At 38.0% G+C, this 19,429-nt stretch overlaps 1 protein-coding gene across 3 annotated transcripts in view; it reads right to left on the reverse strand.

The window, feature by feature from the left end:
- Positions 1 to 19,429, reverse strand: part of KCNQ3 (potassium voltage-gated channel subfamily Q member 3) — a 179,850-nt gene that overhangs the window by 11,502 nt on the left and 148,919 nt on the right. The window contains exons 5-12 of one of the 3 annotated variants that reach the window (XM_015856358.2): positions 18,582 to 18,737; positions 16,836 to 16,946; positions 15,607 to 15,702; positions 14,252 to 14,346; positions 12,610 to 12,636; positions 9,005 to 9,061; positions 1,769 to 1,956; positions 773 to 875 (exon numbers count right to left, since the gene is read on the reverse strand). In XM_015856358.2, the coding sequence (XP_015711844.1) occupies positions 773 to 875; positions 1,769 to 1,956; positions 9,005 to 9,061; positions 12,610 to 12,636; positions 14,252 to 14,346; positions 15,607 to 15,702; positions 16,836 to 16,946; positions 18,582 to 18,737 (833 nt within the window). The remainder of the gene's footprint in view (positions 1 to 772; positions 876 to 1,768; positions 1,957 to 9,004; positions 9,062 to 12,609; positions 12,637 to 14,251; positions 14,347 to 15,606; positions 15,703 to 16,835; positions 16,947 to 18,581; positions 18,738 to 19,429) is intronic. The other 2 variants (XM_015856359.2, XM_015856360.2) reach the window with 2 other exon arrangements.

A 19,429-nucleotide genomic window follows, 5' to 3' on the forward strand; every position in this document is an offset into this window, starting at 1 on the left:
CTGTTTCCCTTTATTTCCCTTTCCTTTCCCTTTCCCTTTCCCTTTCTTTCCTTTCCCTTTCCCTTTCCTTCCCATTCCCTTCCTGTTCTGTTCTGTTCCGTTCATCATTAATCTTGGACCAGGCAGTTACTACATCTAGTTTGAAAAATATCAGGGTCTGGAATGCCCCCAAATACTCTGTTCTTTAAAAAGATTCAAAGAAGATGAGTATATACTCTAAATCCAGAAGAGCTCATAAATCAATTTCAGATGTATGGGATGGATGTCCCATTGTTACTGATTATGATTGCATGCACTCCCAGTGCATGCCAAAGCTCTCAGCCAACCAAGAATCCTCCCATTACAGTGTGGTTTCCACATGGAATAACTTCCAGTCAATTACTAAGTGATGAAAGATCTTCACATTTTTCAGTTTATGTTATCACAGAGTAAAACCTGTATTATCAGGTTTTACCATTTTTTTTAACCAGGTATTACCATTTCTTTTCTTTTCTTTTCTTTCTTTTCCTTTTCTTTTCTTTTCTTTCAAAGGGAAAGGGAAAGGGAAAGGGAAAGGGAAAGGGAAAGGGAAAGGGAAAGGGAAAGGGAAAGGGAAAGGGAAAGCATTTTTCTTCTGCATATTTTAAAAGACGGCTTTGAATAGGAATTGCCTAATTTTTTTTCAGTTATCTATAGTTGTCCAGACTATTGCATTTGTAAAAACAAGAACAGCAACAAGAGATTTTCTGAAGCAGAAACATTCAAAAACTGTGGAGAGGTTAAAGACATTTACCTGACAGCTCTGATGGCTGTCTTGAATGTAGGAATCATATCTTCCATAAGGAAGTCACTACTGTCGCCTCTCTCTTCTCCCCCGGGTTCTCCTGTTCCTGCATCTGCAAGGTAGGTCAGAAAAAGATGTGTGATCATCTGATGACACAAGTGTAGTTTATAAAAAGCACATATTTTGCAGGTTTCTCTTACTCTAGTTAGCTCTTGAAAGAGATTTCATAATCCCGCTGGGATAGAACTTCTATAAAAGATTCAGGCCAAATATTCCCATTTCCACATTTCCAATCTCATGTAATTTTAGGGGAAGGATAATAAATTCCCCAGAGAGAACACCCAAACTATATCCATGGTACTATGGATGTCTGTGCTGAGGCCAGCTGACACAAAAAAGAGAAACTGCCATTGAGAAAACATTTCAACACAACAGACAACAGCAGAAAAATGTTTTGAGGGAAGCTGAGGAAAAACATCCTGTCTTGTTGCACAGACACCCATAAATGGAAATGCTAGGGTGCAGCTTTCTGGGGAAGAATGGGAGAGAAACAGCAGTTCACTCCATAAAACAAGGTTTAAAGGGTTTGCAATGAGTAGATATATATGGGATACCCGGTCACAGGTCTGGATGTAGTCCATCTGGGAGTTACTTTAACATATAATCCCTCCTGAGAAGCAGAGCCATGAAAACAAGTGCTTTTGGGGGGATACAGATTCACTGCCCATTGTGCCCTGTTGTCCCAGTTCAAGTAGGTTGATTACAGCACTGGCCAAATCCAATATCAATTACTGTTTTTTGGAGGGTCATTGCCTTATTTCAAGCACTGTGTTGCCTGGACACCAGTATTTGTTTCCTGGAGCTTCCCTAAATGTGCCACATAAAACCTGGAGATGGCAATGATTGTTCCAGAAAGTTGCAAACCTTGAACAGAAGATGCAGAGGAAGAAACTAAAATGGGGAGAAAAAGGGATGGATAGAAAGAAATCAACACAGATGGGCTACCTTCTGAGCTTTGCCAAAAAGCGTATGCTTTCATTCGGAATGCAGTGCGAAAACGCTCCTTATTATTCAAGACAACATTCTTAGGCTCTTTTGAAGGACTTTCTTCAATGGCATCTACATTCAGAGGGGTAAATAGCTTTCCTTTAGTATTGGTACCACGAACCCGATCCAAGAGACCCAGCTTTTGGCTACAAAATAAGCAAAAGTAATCATTTTCTTCCTTTGTACACTTTAAACTTGTTTTCATGATGCTTTAAATATAAAAGAGGCTAAATAAATGTTTCATACACAAGTACACTGCTGGGGCTACCATAATACATCAATGACTTTGCAAGCAACAGCAAAGCTCCCATTATAATTAGCTGTTTTTTATGAGAATTATTTTATTGTATCAATGTATCAATGTTGAAAATGTTACCAGAGGGTCTTACTATCCCCTTTATGTAATACATCACAATGCTTAAGCTCCAGTACCATGTCTGAAGCATTAGCTTTTTTATTAAAAATACCCCAAACATTATTACTTAGGCAGTTATATTTTATAAAGGCAAGGGTGCTTGGCTTTCCCTCATCAGTGCTTTCTTGAACTACTGCATCTATGGCAGACTATTAAATGAATAAGTCATGTGCATAGTAAAGAGAAGAAAGGTCAAATGGGCTGTGAACCAAATAAATTGTTAGCAAGACACTGGAAAGGCATTGCCAAGCAATTACTTGCTACCTGGTAGCACAGGCCACCCAGTTCTCTCCATGATTCAATTTCAGTAATTTCTTATTATTCTAGAAATTTAAGTGTTCTATTGAAATTGTGATAAAATGACTTATTTTGTTGCTCTGATGATGCCTTGCACTGTCCTCTTTTAAAATAATGTACCAGACTTCATCAGTGACAATGTGTAGCTAGAATTGCATCTACCTGCCATCTTACAAGCATCAGTAACCTTTCTCACAGCCTAATGACCATAAGAGTCTAAAGAGTAATCAGAAATACCACTGAAATCATCAGAACAAATGAATTTGCTAGTTAGTGTATCAGCTTAGGTAATGCTCTGAACAATCTGTAGGTGATTGATAGTATAAACTTTGAATTTCTTGTTTGTTTCACTGCTAAAATTATACTGCTTTGAACACTTGATAAAAAAATGTAAATGTGGGACTAAGCAATGAGAAGAAAGCCTGCCCCTTCATCCAGTGCTGAACAGTGCAATGGGGGACAGCTCTGGGAAGAGCTGAATTCTGCACATGTGGCCAAGAGACAAATCTGTATGGGAGAGTAGGGCAAGAGGATACGGAGGAGTAGAAAAAAAAACACTGCAGCTGACAGGTTTCTGAGAGTCACAGTGGGGAGCAAAGCTGAAAGAAAAACTGATGGCCAAGATAAAGAGATTTTACTGGTATTCAGAGGGATGTTTGTGCACACTGTTCAGCCAAAGCCACTGAACATGATGGTTTGGAAGAGCAAGGATGGAGAGGGTCCACCCTGGAAGGACACAGTGGTCAAAGCTAGTTACTTGCGTGCAGATGTTTGAGTGAGGAGCCTTGCTCACAGTACTATTTATTCTCTGTTTAAATGAAGTTCCTAATATATTTGAGTATTTCAGTTCACAGTTGCTTCAGGTGTTTTTTATGTTTGCTTGTTTATTTGCGTTTTGTTTGTTTGTTTGTTTGTTTTTCATAGAATCATAGAATCACAAGGCTGGAAAAGACCTGCAAGATCATCTAGTCCAACTGTTCTCCCATCACCAATGCTACCACAAATTATTAATATTAATTTCTGGAACCCTCATCTTTACAATCAGATTCATATTAATAATTCTTTTGACCCAGAATAAAGAGCTGGGCTATGTGATCTCCAATGATCCCTATAATTCTGTGATTCTGTGAAATATCTCTGTCTCAAAAGACTGAAGTATAAACATTTGTGTAAAAAGTTTCCTCAGACATTCTGAATTTTATTTTTGACAGTAGTTCAGTATTCCTGAATGCATTTTCTGCTGCAAATTCAGATGTGCACATTATGTGTATAGACATGTGCAAGTATGGAAGTGGCAAAACTAAGGAGGACTTGCATGAGTATGGAGACACAGAGCTAGTCCTGTTGTATCAGCAGTGCCAGGCCTGAAGTCAGTGATTTGAGGAGATAAAAGCACAGATCTGAGAGAAGAATTAGAATGGTCTTAGTGAATGGTATTCACTAAGATTTTCACCCTGATTTTTTCAAACCAGACATACCCAGATTTTGCCCTCATTTAGTTTCCTGAGGAATTAATAGCTTTTGGGGAAGATGTACAAAGTACAGACAAATATGCACAGCAAAAAATAAAGGAATACTTTTCTGTTTGTAGAAAAATAATACTGCTTGTTGATATTTATGGTAAAGTAGTCAGCACAAAATGTGTAGGGTAGTTTCATGTTCAGCCTTTGGAATTACTTTAAAAATTAATTCCATAGTGTTTCCTTCTGGGCTGGACTCTGGATCTGATTGATCTGCTCCAAAGGATAAACTCATGGTGAGTACAGGATCTGAAGAAGTGATTTGCTTTCTATTAAGAAAAGAAATCTGTGGTCTCTTTTCAGCAGTACTATCACTTATCTGTTTTCTCAGAGGCCATGTCTGAGAGCAGGCATGATTTAGCAGAGGGTTGTTAGTTAGGGTAGTATGGTTAGGTTGTGGTTGGACTAGATGATCTTTAAGGTCATTTCCAACCTGAAAAATTCTATGATTCTATGATTCTATATCTTCATTCCAAAGCATCCCTGTAAACTTTGGATTATTCAAGCTCTCATATACTATATATAGAAAAAACATACACAGGAGAGGAAGACAGATAACTTGACCAAGTCTTGAAAGGGCATGACAATAAAAGCCAACTGAATGATTTGTGTAGGCTTTGGGGGTTAAAGTAGGGTTAAAAATATTTTAATGCAAAGAAGGTACTAAAAACTAGCTGAATGACAGCAAAGAGTCAGCCTGGAAATATAAACTCATGGGCATAAAAATTAGAAGGAATGATGTTTTCAAGGTGTAGAAGGATAGAGAAATTAAGCGTGCTTGGAGAGGTGTTGATCTTTGTAAACTGAAGGAAACTGTGAAGTAAGCTACAAAGAAGAAGAAACTAAATCAGAAAAGGTCTGTTTACTGTTAAAACTAAACATTTTCCTCCAAGGTTGAAACAATTGTATATACAATAGCCTATACAATATGGAGATTAGCATTTCTTCCTGAGAAGATTAACAGATAGCCAGTGATAAACACAGCTCAAATGAGGGAGGAGACTTTAGCTCATCTGTTCTTAGGATTTCAAGACTGAACAGTTTGAAGGGTTTTTAGAAAAACATTCAAGGATGAGAAAGAAGCTCCAACGAGATGAAATCTAGGAGTGAAACTCAGATGATTTCAGATGATGAAGTAATTTTGTCAAAGGCAAGATGTGTCCACATGCAATCTATCAAAGATTTGTTTTAGTAGCACTACAGAGAAGTTCTAAATGAAATAATACGATTACAGAAAAGAACTTGAAAACTGAAGGAGAAAAATAGGTGAGACAGGATTTATATTGTTTATGAATAGCAGTTAAAATAAGATACTGGAGAAAGGTAGCTGTTCTTTTGTATGACCTCTGAATCAATCTCCATAAAATTTCTCAGTAGTTCAAAACACATATCCAGATGCCTCAAAGTATTCCCCTTAAAATTCCTATATCAACTGTCTTTCCTACCAGAAGATAAGAAGGCACGAATTGCACTGAAGAGTTCACATAGAGCAAACCAGCAGGCAGAGGGTGAGTGGACAATGCAAAGAATCCAAAATATTCTTCCTGTGATGGTGATTTTTTTTTTATTTTTATTTTTTTTCAGTTTAGGGACTGAAATTTCTTTTGTGGACCTACCTCAGAATAGCAGTGATCAAGATTTCATAACCTGCTTGTAGATCAAAATTGTCCTCTGCATACAGCACAAAAGGCTACTTATTTGCTATGGTATTCTCTCCACTACATATATAGATACCCTCTTTTATTCTTTCTTTTTTTTTAACTTTTTATTATTATTATTAGTAGTAGTAGTAGTATTTTTCTTTTTTAATGTAGCTAATATAAACATAAACCATTCCCAAATTGCCTTTCCAGAGTAACTTTTCCCATGGATAAGTGCCACTTCATGAACAAAACATTGTCTCCAGACTTTCTCAGGCATCTTAGGTTTAGAATTCAACCAGTCTGCTTTATATTCTTTAAAATCTTGCCGAAGATTGATCATTAGGCTCCTTTTTTTGCTCTGTGGGAAGTTAGCAACCTGCCGAGAGAACTGTTTCACTTTGGAATGACTTTCCATCTGCAGAAACATGTCTGTTATTATTGATTACAGGGAGGCCTAGATGAGAATTAATTTAAAATGCAGATCTCTAGCCTAAGCTGAAGTTATACAGCCTGAAGCCTTTCTCATTAATTTAATGCTGATTATTAACCCTTAAAGTAACATTCATTTATAACAGGATTTTTACATCATAGATACAGACAACTGTGCTCATATGTAGGCAGCCAGAGCAGTAGAATACTCAGAAAATCAGTCTTTAGTTTCACATGAAAAATATGATATGTTGTATACAAAGCAAAACAAACTTATTTCTAGAAGAATGGCGATCTGTCATCATGGAAAAGGTGGACTGTACTCTCATTTCCAGGGGATGAAATCTGAGTCTGCTGGGGTTTTTTTGCTTATACAGTAATTTTTAAAAACACTTAGGAAACATTTGTTCTCATGACACAATCCCCATCATTAAAACAGCATGCGCATGGCTCAGTCTCAGAGGATGAAGCATGCGCAAATCACATCATCCTTTATGAGAGTGGCTAGGACAGTGGTTCCCACCTACAAGTCCATGTACTGCTGCCTGTCTTTCAGAATCCACCTATTAATATTAGCTGATTTTCCTCACTTTGGTACACTGGATTCACATCATTTGGCTTCCCATAGGAAAACAGGATTTCTGACTGAGTCCTAGGATGAGAACTCCTTTACACTATGGTAGATACTACAAAGGGAGGAAGACAGATGCATTGCAAACTATCTTCACAGCTAAAGGACAGTTTATCTCTCAGATTCTTGCTCCCATAGAGCAGACAGAATTATTTTGGAACATCTGGGACAAGAATTTGCTTGTGGGATATGCAAGAGATGCCTGGTTTCTGCAACAGATGTTCTACCCTTGCTAAGAATAAAGAGTGGGAACCACTGAACTAGAAATACTGATTCATAAACAGTCATGCATGGAAATACTGCAGTTACATCCCATCATGCAAGCCAGATACTCTCCTCTCTGTGTTTTGCCTAACACTGGAGTTTCATAAGCAAATGGTACGTGTATGAGAAGAAAAACAATGAATCAATACTAAAAATGATTAAAACACAGACCTACTCTTTTTCACCTCACACAGATAATAATAATCAGGAAATCTTTCCATATTTTTCCATTTTATCTAATCACTAGGACAGCTGATCATTACATTAGTATAGTCTCAAGTAACTGGGAGCAAAAGGAAGTCAGCTTTCCTCCAGTATTTAACTACATTATCAATTGTATTATCATTATACAGGTGAACTGAGCTTTGAGAAATCAAGCATTCTAAATAAGATTTTCAGCAATAGTCTCCTTCACGCATTTCCCAGTGGAAATTAGCATACAACTAATATGAAGACAGCAATGAGCCCTGATGAAAATTTAGTCCTCGGTGAATACTTTCTCAATGAGTCCACACATTTTCCCAGTATAAAACAAAGAACACTTTTCTGTTCCAAAGTACTTAACAAAATTTAGTCTATCAGCTTATCCTCCCAAGAAAATCAAATAACATTTTTTTCTATAGAGAATAATGTACAAAAGTGATCAGCTTCAAAATAGTTGACCGTAACTTCTTGATAGCATTTTCTTTAAAAATCCACCTACAACTTCAAGGTCTAAATCTTCAGGTTTCTCATTTGGGAGGGAAAAATGTCCCATTTTAGCCAACACATTTCTTCATCCTTTGGTGGTTTATGTCTTATGGTATTTAAGCGTAGATCTAACTTTAAACTCAAACTCACTTACCATCCAAATTGTCTGGTGAGAAATATGACCATGAATTCTTCCTTAGACTCATCTTTAATGCTCTTCAGAAAGAGTCCCTGTTCACGCTAACAGGCTTTTGCTTAGTCCCTTTCCTTACTCCTCTCTGAAGTGATTAGAAATGGGCAAAATCAGCAATATCACCCCAGTTCATGCGGAGAATAATCCAAGTTCAATTCCTTGTGAAAACAGGATGGATATTTTTCACCAAAGGATGCAGCTAGAAATGTAAATCACATGGATGTTGGCCCACTCTTTACTCAACAGTGAACATTTGTCTATGTATCAATCACTAGAAAAATGTCTCTCACATATTTTGCATGGGCCAATCATCCAATGAAAAATGGAGTGCTTCACTAGCAGCTCTCCAAAAGACGAAGGGCTTAGGCTAGGAAAGCTGAACTGTGTACTGATTTTTGTGAAATGAAGTAGAAATGAGAAGAACAAGAACAAGTTGAATGACAGAAAGATGTTTGTGCAGGATAAAATAAAATATTTAATAATGTAGTCAAAATTTTAGTATTTCCAGTGACGTGTCTTTCAGAATTTTGGTTAGCTACTGATTATTTCTACATTTCATTGCAGGACAATAAAGCTATTGCCCCAGCTCTTGAGTCACAATTCAGCAAGATGTTTAAACAGGTCACTAACTTCATTCAGATGATAAAAACCATCCACTTTTTTTTCCATTTCCTGAACCAGTAAATACACATGCAGGGATGTTGATCTGCTGAAATTAAATGCAAAGTTACTTGCACACATTTGTACTGACATGGTTGGGGCTGCACAAGAAATGCTTTTCAGCTCTTACAGAATATTTTTCACCCATAGACTTCTAGATGCTTAGCAGAGTAGGTTAGTATCATTCTCATTCTATGAAAACAGTGAAAAGCGCTTGTTTCTAAGCAGATCATCAGCTGAGCTATGACTAGATCCCATGTTTTCAGAACAGCAGAACAATGAACTATCTGCAAGGTCATGCAAGTTTATATTTAAGTAATATTTCTTTCTTATTTCCCTTACTATTCATGGTAGTTGGATGAACTACTGCTGTCAAAACAGAAATTGCAGGCAGAGAATGGCATGCAAGAAATATGAAGAGTAAGGCTCAATTGTTACTTGAATGTATATACCTAAGTTTTCTTGTGAGGCTTGATCCAAAGAATGACTCCCTACTAAACATGACATTACTGCAAAGTGAAGAAAAGTTATTAAGATGAGACGTTAATGATTACTCATGAAAAGCTCTATGAAAAAGAATGGGAATAGCCTTTCATTTGTATTTAATGAATTATGCAGTTCAGAATGACTTTTTTCCCCTTCCTGTTTTGGGAAGTTGCATTAAGAATACTGATAGTGAAATTTTCCAGCCTTGCTAAATATGCTTTTATTTTCATTAAGTTGTAACTGCTGGCAATACAAAAATGCACCACATTATATTCTCTTATACTCACATAGTAGGTAAGACTGGTACAATATGTGTTCGAATCCCCTGTGGCGCAAGTGGTAGAAGTGCCACTCTGCTACACAGGAGGCTCGAATCCCGGGGGTTGGACTCAATGATCTCTTAAGGTCCCTTCCAACCCGCACGAGACTATGATACTATGATACTATGAATATTCTGCCACTTAAAGATCTCAAAACATATTTCCAAAGGCAGAAGGATATTATTTATCTTGGAGACATAAGGAAACTGGGATAAACAATTTTTTTCTGCAGTCACACGATATCTGACCTAGCAATGAATGTGTTTTCCTGATGTCTAGTTCTACAGTTGGGTAATGCTGTCTGCAGAAATTAAACACCTGTCTAGGAGCAAAGCCCTAGGAGAAAGTTCAAAATTCTTCACTAAAGTGCCTGTATACACGTGATTCAAAATTAACACACTAATCAAAATAAGTGCTAATAGCTATTAAAACGAGCATGGAAAAATCAAGCCAGAATTACTTCCTCAAGCATAGATATAAACAGTTGTTTCAAAATAAACAACATTCAGTCTGCAAAAGCCCACCCCGAAGGTTAGGACACATGAGACAGACACCCCAGTGTCAGCTGAATGAGAGCACTCTAAAACATGAGGACATTAATGTCACTTTTTTCATGAAACTTCCTTTTCAGGAAGATGAAAATCTTTTATAATACATACAGAAGCGCAACAGCATAGGAGTCTTCAGATCAGATGGAAACAGGAAATCATCCTTTCTCTACAGACAGAATTGCAATCTGAGATTTCATAGAATTGTAGAATCCTTAGTGTTGGAAGGGACCTCTGAAGGTAATCTAGTCCAACTCCCCTTCAATGAACAGGGGCACCGCAGCTAAAGCAGGCAGCCATCACCTTTACTGTAAAGAAGTTCTTCCCTGTGTTAGTACTGAACTTCCCATGTTCAAGCTTTAGGCCATTACTCCTTTTCCTATTGCAGCACACCATCAAGAAGAGCCTAGCTTAATCCATTTGCTTACCCCTGAAGTGGATCTCAATATATTCTAGTTGCTCTCTCACATAAAGAGCAACTCCACCATGCTGCCTCATCTGCCTTCCTTTCCGATGGAGGATGTGGGCATCCATGACAGCATTCTAGTCATGTGAGCTGTCCTACCATGTCTCTGTGATCACAATGAGATGACGACTTTGTGATCACACACCAATCTCTGATTCTTCCTGTTAATTTCCTATACTGTTCATTGGTATACAGGCACTTTAGGGAAGCAGAGGGTGCAGGTATCTCTAGAAGGATGCAAGAACGTTTAAGCCAGACTATTGATAATGTTATCTTCCTTGAAGTGTAATTACAAGATCCAATTAGACAATTGAGATGCATTTTTCCAGAGTTTACCAGCATTACCAGGCCCCTCTCTGTCACAAGGAACTCCATCCCTTTCCCCCATCAAATCTAGTTTAAAGCTCTGGTAATCAGTCCAGCCAGCTTGCTCCCCAGAACACTTCTGCCCCATCTGCTCAGTTGCATTCCATCTGATGTCCACATACCTGGTCTCTCAAAGGCCTGCCCAAGATCATAGTACCCAAAACCTTGATCCTGACACCATCCCCTCAGCCAATAATTTACCCCATCTATTCTCCTCCTTCTTATTTTATTAACAGTTTATGTTTTCTGACTCTTCTGGGACCAGTTCTTCTTTTTTTCATGATCAACCACAGTTCAGACAATGAACTTCTTACTACAACTTGCCCATTAAGTACTCCACTGTGCAAGACCTTGGAGACTGAGTGCACTGCAGGGCTGTGCTCTCCACTAGGACCACATTTCCATGTTGCCCATTCAGTTCAATATAGCCTTCAATATAGACTGCAGTGCAACTAATACTTCTCATACTAAATCAGTAAAGGAAGATTAAATCTTTTTTTATAATTACATTATCTGTAAACAAGAGTTTTTTAGGATTTAGGACGTGGAACTGTCAAAACAAGCAGATTAGAGCTCAGTCTCATATCTACTACTTCCATAAGTACCATCATTTGTCTGTTTACCTGGAGGAGTTCCAATCTGTTCTTATAACAATGCTTCTTTCTCTAAACACATTGTTACAGAGGCTCCCATACACTGATCATGATTGATTGATGATGGTTTTGCTGAAGGTTGTTACTACCTAACAACATAAAAGCAACACATAACCTTCTAGAATGAAGGCCATGGGATTCCAGATTTAAAGATTCTGGGCTTAGAGTCATAATTTTTAGTTTTTAATCCAATTCATCCATGTTAAATGCCTTCTACTGGCCTAAACAATAGAACAGCTCAGAGGATACTGCAGGAATTGGTCTGTCACTGGAGGTACAGGAACTTCTCTAGGAGGGCTGTAATTCCCTGTCAGTTTACAAATTTTCCTACAATTCTTGCTCATTTCCTCCGTGTTTTGAATGGGAATGAACATGGAAACAGCTTAATCATAAGTCTTTGTGGAACTATTTATCTTTTAATACCGGTTGCCTTTCATTGTGGATGATCCATTGATAGCAGTTTAGCATTTAAATGCTTTATGTGTCTGACCTAAGAGGTTGAATTCTTTTATGTACTTTCAAATCTGAAATTTTCCTGGAGGGGTTCTGATTAATTCACTTCCAAATATGTCTGAGACCTTGTAGGTTCACTAACAGGGTCTGCTCTGCTGTAGTTTTCAATGACAACCAGTATTAGCATCAATTATCCTTTCATTCTCTTTGCTCATAAAGCCTCAAAGTTACTGGGAATTTTTCCATCAACTTCAGCAGAGGTGAGAACAAGCCCTTAACTCTAATGTAGCCCTTGTAGTAAAGTGAGAGTTTGATTATCCTACTGATCCACCTTAGCCTTTCATCTTCCTATTTATCATCAAGAAATCCCTTCCATCAAAACATTGCACTGTGTGGGACTGTTGAGCAATAACATGTCACAGAACTTTAAATTCACTGAAGAACAACTTGAAGCTGAACCCTGCCCCTAAAGCATGGACCAGGAGAAATTTCTATAGACTCTGATTAATCATAACAAACAATAAAGCTGTTTACAGACAATCAGCAAGCAACACTTCCCATTTGTACGATTAGCATTTTAGCTGTGTTGTTAAGTTGGGAAAAAAGCAAGCAATTAAGAAACGGATTGGTTAAACATTTTTAATGACTACTGATGGTGTTAGTAGCATGTTTTGGTTAACAGCTCACAAATCCACAAAGAACCATTTAACCCACATTCTCCAATGACTGTATTAGAAGAAGTTTTTAGTAATGACAGCAGCATACCTGGCAGTACCATCCAATTGCTCTTTCCTTTTATAGTAGAGAGGAAGCATTACAAGAAAGCAAGGAGAGAAGAATTACACAATAAATCCAGGACTCTTTTAATGGAAATTGTTAATCTATTGCTAATTGTTTGTATGTTTTTTGGTCTGTGATCAGATCATTACTGAGGACAGATTTAAAAGCTTTGACATCACTTTTTCAACTAGTCATAAAGTAAAGTAAATGAAACAGTTCACTGATACCAATCTGTGCTGCTTAGAATGGTAATCCAGGCTTTGATGAGAAGTCAGTCCCTTGCCCTCTCTCCCAGGACCTTATTTGCAAAACACCTCTTAAATTTCAGGCTACGTTTAAATCACAGAAGAACATTCATACAAAGGACAAGTTTGAAAACACAATAGTCAGTCTAGACTTCAGGTGAGCCTGAGAAGTGTTCTCTGAACAAACTGTGAGGTCAAGGAACCCTGTAGGAATGACAGTGTAATAGATGATGTGGGAATAGATAGAGTGAGGAGGGTTACAAAAAAGAGATACACTGAGCCTTAAATAAACACTTGTGCTTTTTCTTAGAGATTTCCTTTGTGACTGATGGGAGATTCGTTCTAAAGAAATACACTGTGAATAAAACAAAGAAAGAGGTAATATTTGTGATTTTTCCTTTGAGAAGGCAGGAAATTAAAAAGTTTCTTCAAGTCAGTTTTAAGAAACAGCTGGCACTGGCATAATAGCACAGTAAGTTCAGCTCATCAGTGCTGAGCGACAGGTTAAGAGCACTTGTTTTCAGAATGAAGAATAACAGCAATCCCCGAATGAATGTTGAAATTATATCCTTTGTTAAATACCTATTATTAGCGATTGATAGTCTATAGCTAAAAGAATGGGCATTCAATGGGCATTTTTGAGTTAATACCTCAAGAAAGTATCAGACTCCCATTAAATTACAAGCACCGATTAATTAGAAATGTTTTATGCGTGAAATGCTTTCCACTGAACTGTGGAGTGGTGATCACAATTAGGATTACAAAAATAATGACCTCAACATACCAACAAAGTTTTCTTTTGAACCTTCAATAAACAGCATCAGGACAGTTTTAGACATTCCTTGACTGTTCTCCACTGAATTATACCCATAAGCAAATAGTATTTCCAAAAAATAAGCATCTAACAAGTATTAATTGTGTTCTTGTGTCAATGATCAACACTGTGATAACACAGTTCTCAGACTGGTTGAACTGGAGAGGGAAAAGTAAGAATTTTCAGCACAGTCCATCTTAAAATATAAAGTTGCATCATAGAAGATGTGAACAGCACATATGCCTGTGGCTCAGACTTTCTCATGATCAAAATTACAGAGGGAGAAATTGGGATTTCCAGACAATAAACTCCAGTGTCTTACAAAAAGAAGCTGATTGCAAAGCAACCTTCCCCTTTGTTCAACCTCAACATGAGAGACACAAAGTGAGTTATCCATGTGTCCATGGAGCCAGAAGACAAAGCATTTTTTTTTACTTTCAACCAGGAAAACAGTAACTGGCAACACTCTGCTACCTACAAAATCTTCATTATACACAAAACTCCATACTTCCTGTCCTGAATTAAACTTCACACAAAATGGTGATGGAAAGATTCACAATTCACTTACCTGAAAAATGGAAATGATACAATTGATTCATAAAACCTCCAGGTAGCAACGAGATCAATCCTGTTTGGGTTAGTAGCATAGTATCTCCAGGCAGCCTGGAGATTTCAAGGGTAAGACAATAATCAGTATAAGGAAAGGCTATTCCTCAGTTTGAAAACAGCCAGATTATTTCAAAGTCCACAATGATTCACCTGAGTGACTATGTGGAAATGAATTATTAATGAGTTATACCAAATGAGTGTCAATAGATGGCAAGATTATTAACACTGACTTCTGATCTGGGGAGGTTATTAAAACAGGAAGTACCACCAGCACAAACAAGACATTACAGTTGATTAAACTGGTTTTATTCTCCTGTTGCATACTCCTGAAAGTAAACCAAGGACTGCTTAACTTCTGCAATATTTCAAGAAGTGATTAAACTGGATACTATCTAATGGTAGTCCATCAGAGGACATTTTGCTGAGCTCAATCAAAAATTTTCAAAGCACAAGGTTAAATAACTTATGACTAAATTTGCTGTCTGCTAAGTGGATATGCAGTAAATTTAAGCAGTAAATTCCATTTGGTGCTCATTCCTGCAACCCTTTCTGTTACTGAACAGCATTTGTAATGAAAACCAGCATTTCCATGTGATATCACTGAAAGCTTCTATGTCCCGCTGTGGAAAAGCTACTATTTGCTTCACTGCACTCAAGATGCATTGCATAACTGTGCTGAGTAATTAGTCAGTCCCAAGACAAGTGATTTTATTTCTGAACCCACAACAAAGGGCATAATAAAAGATCAAGTGAGCTAAGATGACTCTTCCCATTGAGTCCTCTGATCTTCCAATAACATAACAGAAGACCCAATAGCATGTTTCAGCTTTTACAAACCATATATGCTATCTGCGCATTTTGACTAGATTGAGCTGGTCACTGTCTATTGTGTTACTGCTGTTGCTGTTTCCACACTACTAACAACATGACTTTATTTCCACATAAATTTTCTTCTCAAAGGAACTAAGAAAACCTGTATTTTTGAAAGAAAATGTTTTCAACAGCATTTTTTCTGTGATTCTATGATGCTGACACAGAATTTTGTTGCTTTGCAGAAGCTAGAATATGGGTTTCTTTCTTCTAATGACACCTTTCTTCTAAAAGAAATTATGGAAATCGAGAGATTCCTAAGAGAACTGCAAGGACCATGGGATTATCTAGCTCAATGGGAAAAGTTTTACTTCTTTTAAAAATATAGCTTCTTACATCCTACAATAAGAAATGAGAATCTGAAATGAGGGAAGAAATGGTCCTTGCTGCATCATGCAAAAAACTTCATAAACAACACCTTCAATGAGAGAAGTGGCTGCAAACCTGAATGAGTTCAGCTGCTGGCTTTCTTCTTTTCTCAAAATGTTTCTGACGATGTTGCTCTTGGACCTTCAGTGCCAGCCCTGAACCCAAGATGCCCTGAAAGCATAGAGTGATGAAAGATTTGATCATAAAGTCACATAATTACTTGGGTTGGAAGGGACTTTAAGGATTATTTAGTTACAACAGAATCACAGAATCACAGAATGACCCGGGTTGGAAGGGACCTCAAGGATCATGTAGTTCCAACCCCCCTGCCCAGCAGGGCCACCAAACATACACATTTACTAGATCAGGTTGCCCAGGGCCCCGTCCAACCTGGTCTTGAACACCTCCAAGGACGGGGCATCCACAACCTCACTGGGCAGCCTGTTCCAGGACCTAACCACCCTTCTAGTAAAGAACTTTCCCCTAACATCCAACCTAAATCTTCCCTCCTTCAACTTAAAACCATTTCCCCTAGTCCTGCTATTATCAGCCCTTTCGAAGAGTTTACTCCCCTCCTGGGAGTAAGTTCCCTTCAGGTACTGAAAGGCTGCAATGAGGTCACTCCGCAACCTTCTCTTCTCCAGGCTGAACAAACCCAACTCCCTCAGCCTGTCCTCATAGGGGAGGTGCGGTAGGGGGAGGTGTGTGGCAGAGAGGGTACAACTCTCTGCCACAGATAGAATCACCTCCCAGTACACCAGGTTGCACAGAATGACCTGCACTCTGGGATGATCACTCAAATATAGATCCTTGGCTTGCATATAATTAGAGCTCAGTAAAGTAGGTACAAACCTAGATGAATAGGTCCCAATTCTTTTAAAAATATGTCTTATGTGGCTATGTCAATAGCAGTAAACTAATGCAGACTAGAGTACAAGCTCAAGATCTGTCCTGTGATTGCCAAGATCATTCACCTGCTGGATTTGTTCTGTCCTGAGCCAACTAGCACTTTCTCAGACAATGTTCGCACATGGTTCTGAAATTATCAGGGTGACATATTATATACAGTATATACAATACTTTGCATATGAAGTTGGGAATAAAGGATTTTGATTCCAGCATCCAACTTGTCTTCAGGAAGCAGAGAACATACTGATGTTATTTACTAATACAGACCAGCTCAAGTGTCTGAATCACTTCTATTAAGAAGTTTTGATTCCACTGGAAGTTTTGATCACTTTATCCTCTTTTTGCAAGCACACAGCTCAGGGCTGTGGCTAAGGGAGGAGAAAGAAGTTACTTACTGCAGGAAGAGCAAAGAAAGACACTCCAATGAGTGAGAATGTAGCTGCAATCAGCCGTCCTTCCCATGTCTTAGGAGTCTTGTCACCATACCCAATCGTAGCAAGGGTGATCTGTGGGCAGAATGACCAGACCTTCCCATAAGTAAAACAAAACTAACAAATCTGTTTTAAATATTCAAACTTGTGTCACTCAATTAGCTCTATGGGCACTCACACATAACTTCTTAAAAGACAATCTTTATGATGGGCCACTCTATTTTTTTCATGGTATCGTAGTCCTGAGGCACTGCATGTGGGAGAATGGATTTAGTCTTAAATCAGCTACCTCTCTAGGATGCATCTACTGAATGGGAACAGATGTGACAAAGACCAAACCTCATTCCCGCTGTCAGTGTACAGTTAGAAATGGAACTTGCCTATCATCAGTTTGCAGAGCATCAATAAGTCAGGGCTATCTCTGCCTTAAGTCCCAGTCACTAAGAAGCAAAGATAATTCTGTGAAAACTTATTCCTTTCCTACACAACCACTAATCCTTGTTTTTCAAATATGAATGTTTCTTACCATTGAGACCCTACCTGAACTTCCTACTAGAGAAGGATATGAAAATACTCAGCAATTCTGTGTACAGTCTTTTGGCTAGCAATAAAAAGGGTGAATGGAAGGAAGAATCATAGAATCATACAATGGCTTGGGTTGGAAGGGATCTAGTTCCAGTTCCCATGCCACATATCTTGCCATGTACAAGAACTGCACTGAATAAAAAAATGCCACTGAATTTTAGTCATAGATTCTGTACAATACAGTCTGTTCCCATAACTATTGGCAGTTTGGCAGTTAAAAAAAAAAAAAAAAAAAAAAAAAAAAAAAAAAAAAGGAAAAGGTTTTGCCCCTTTGTTCACTGCTAGGTGTTCTCAGTTTTGTTCATGGGCAATACTGAATCTCAAATATATCACAAGAATCTTTGCTAGGTAACTTAATTTAAAAAAATAAAAAAAAAAAAAAGAATTCTCTGCATAAGATGGCAATAATTTTACATTATCAAATGAGTAGTTGTGCAAACCAATATAAGAACAGAGGTATTAAAAATCCCTCTTGATCAGCATTCTACCACCAATGGAATTCCTTGAGGGATTCCTGTCAATTCCATGTAAGACACAAGCAACACATGTTTTTGTTTGTTTTTTTTTCCAGAGACATCTTTCTACCCTTCTATATATGAATGCAGAGAGATTCTCAGGAGAAGGGTCTCATTGGCTCCTTACAGATCTAACTTCCATCAGCATCTACCTACACTGCCCAGACCCGTGTCACATGTTACTAAAACATGTAAACATAAAAAACATAAAACAGAGCTTGTGCTAGCTCTATTTTTGTCATTTGCTGAAGGATACAGCTCTCATCAGGTAGACACCACTGCTGTAAGATCTTGGCTGCCCCTATGCATATGCTCTACCAGTGCAGTTATACTTAGAGACCCTCCTCCAAAACAGCCTTCCTAGAATTCAGGAGCACAGACTGATATCTCTGTATGCTTTAAGTACCTAAGAGCCTATGTCCGACTAAATATCCATAGAGATATATATTCTGATAATTGATTTTAGTGGTGTCCCTACTATTAGTGCTGTTATACCAGTAGTATCCCCCTCACACAAATTTAGCAGCACTTATATTGTAGACACTAACATCAATACTTTTTAGATACAGCATTTTTAAGAATATTGTAAAGAATTTTTGGATTCACTTACCAGCCCCCACCACAATGCATCTGCATAGGTCTCGAACTCTTCCTTCATTTCCACCCCATTAGCATCCTTTTCAGGCACATCTTTTTCAACCAGATAAACAAGAAACGAGGATAGGATGAGTGTCAGGAACCCAATGTACCAAGCAGTGATGAGTTCCTGCAAAAGAATCAAATGGACAATGAAAGGGCTGAAAACTGACTCAAATACCAGAGTGGCAGTGTAATTGTCAGGAGAGTAGCACTGACAATAGCAGAGCTGTCACTGGAAGCTTGCACACAATTTCACCATCAGCCTAACTCAGTGCTTCCTGGCAAAGGTGCAGTGAAGTTGAAGTAAAGCTGGGTTAAAAGCTTAGCTGCACCATGATGGGACTGTATCCCTGACCCTGAGTCTTAAGTCATTCTCAGTCCTTTTGCCCCAGGCTGGAGTGGTTCTATCACACAAATCAATGGCTTTGCTCTCTTCACCTTGAGAGAGTCAAGGCTGCAGAATGTAGTTTCTTCTCTTTAGGCATATCAAAGCAGCTTACAAGGTCTGCTTTCAGCATGGAATAATGCAACAAGAACGTATCTTTAAAAATATCTATGTTAAAACAAAATCTAAGCTTGCTTTAGAGGGATTAACTACAGTGGATTTTATGCCTAATCCTATCGAGGTGGGAGATGCAATGAACCAAATTGAAAACTGCAATGTCTGAAACAAGGCAATAGGTGTTCACAAGCAGTAAAAAGTCAATATTCAACTTTCTTTCATTTTCTGATCACTGTTTTTTACCAAAGAAAGGGTTGTAGCTGAGAATTTCAGAAATGAGTTTTGAGACATCACCTTTTTTTCACAGAACCATAGAA

This window comes from Coturnix japonica, chromosome 2, assembly GCF_001577835.2.
Source record: "Coturnix japonica isolate 7356 chromosome 2, Coturnix japonica 2.1, whole genome shotgun sequence".
Lineage (NCBI taxonomy): Eukaryota > Metazoa > Chordata > Aves > Galliformes > Phasianidae > Coturnix > Coturnix japonica.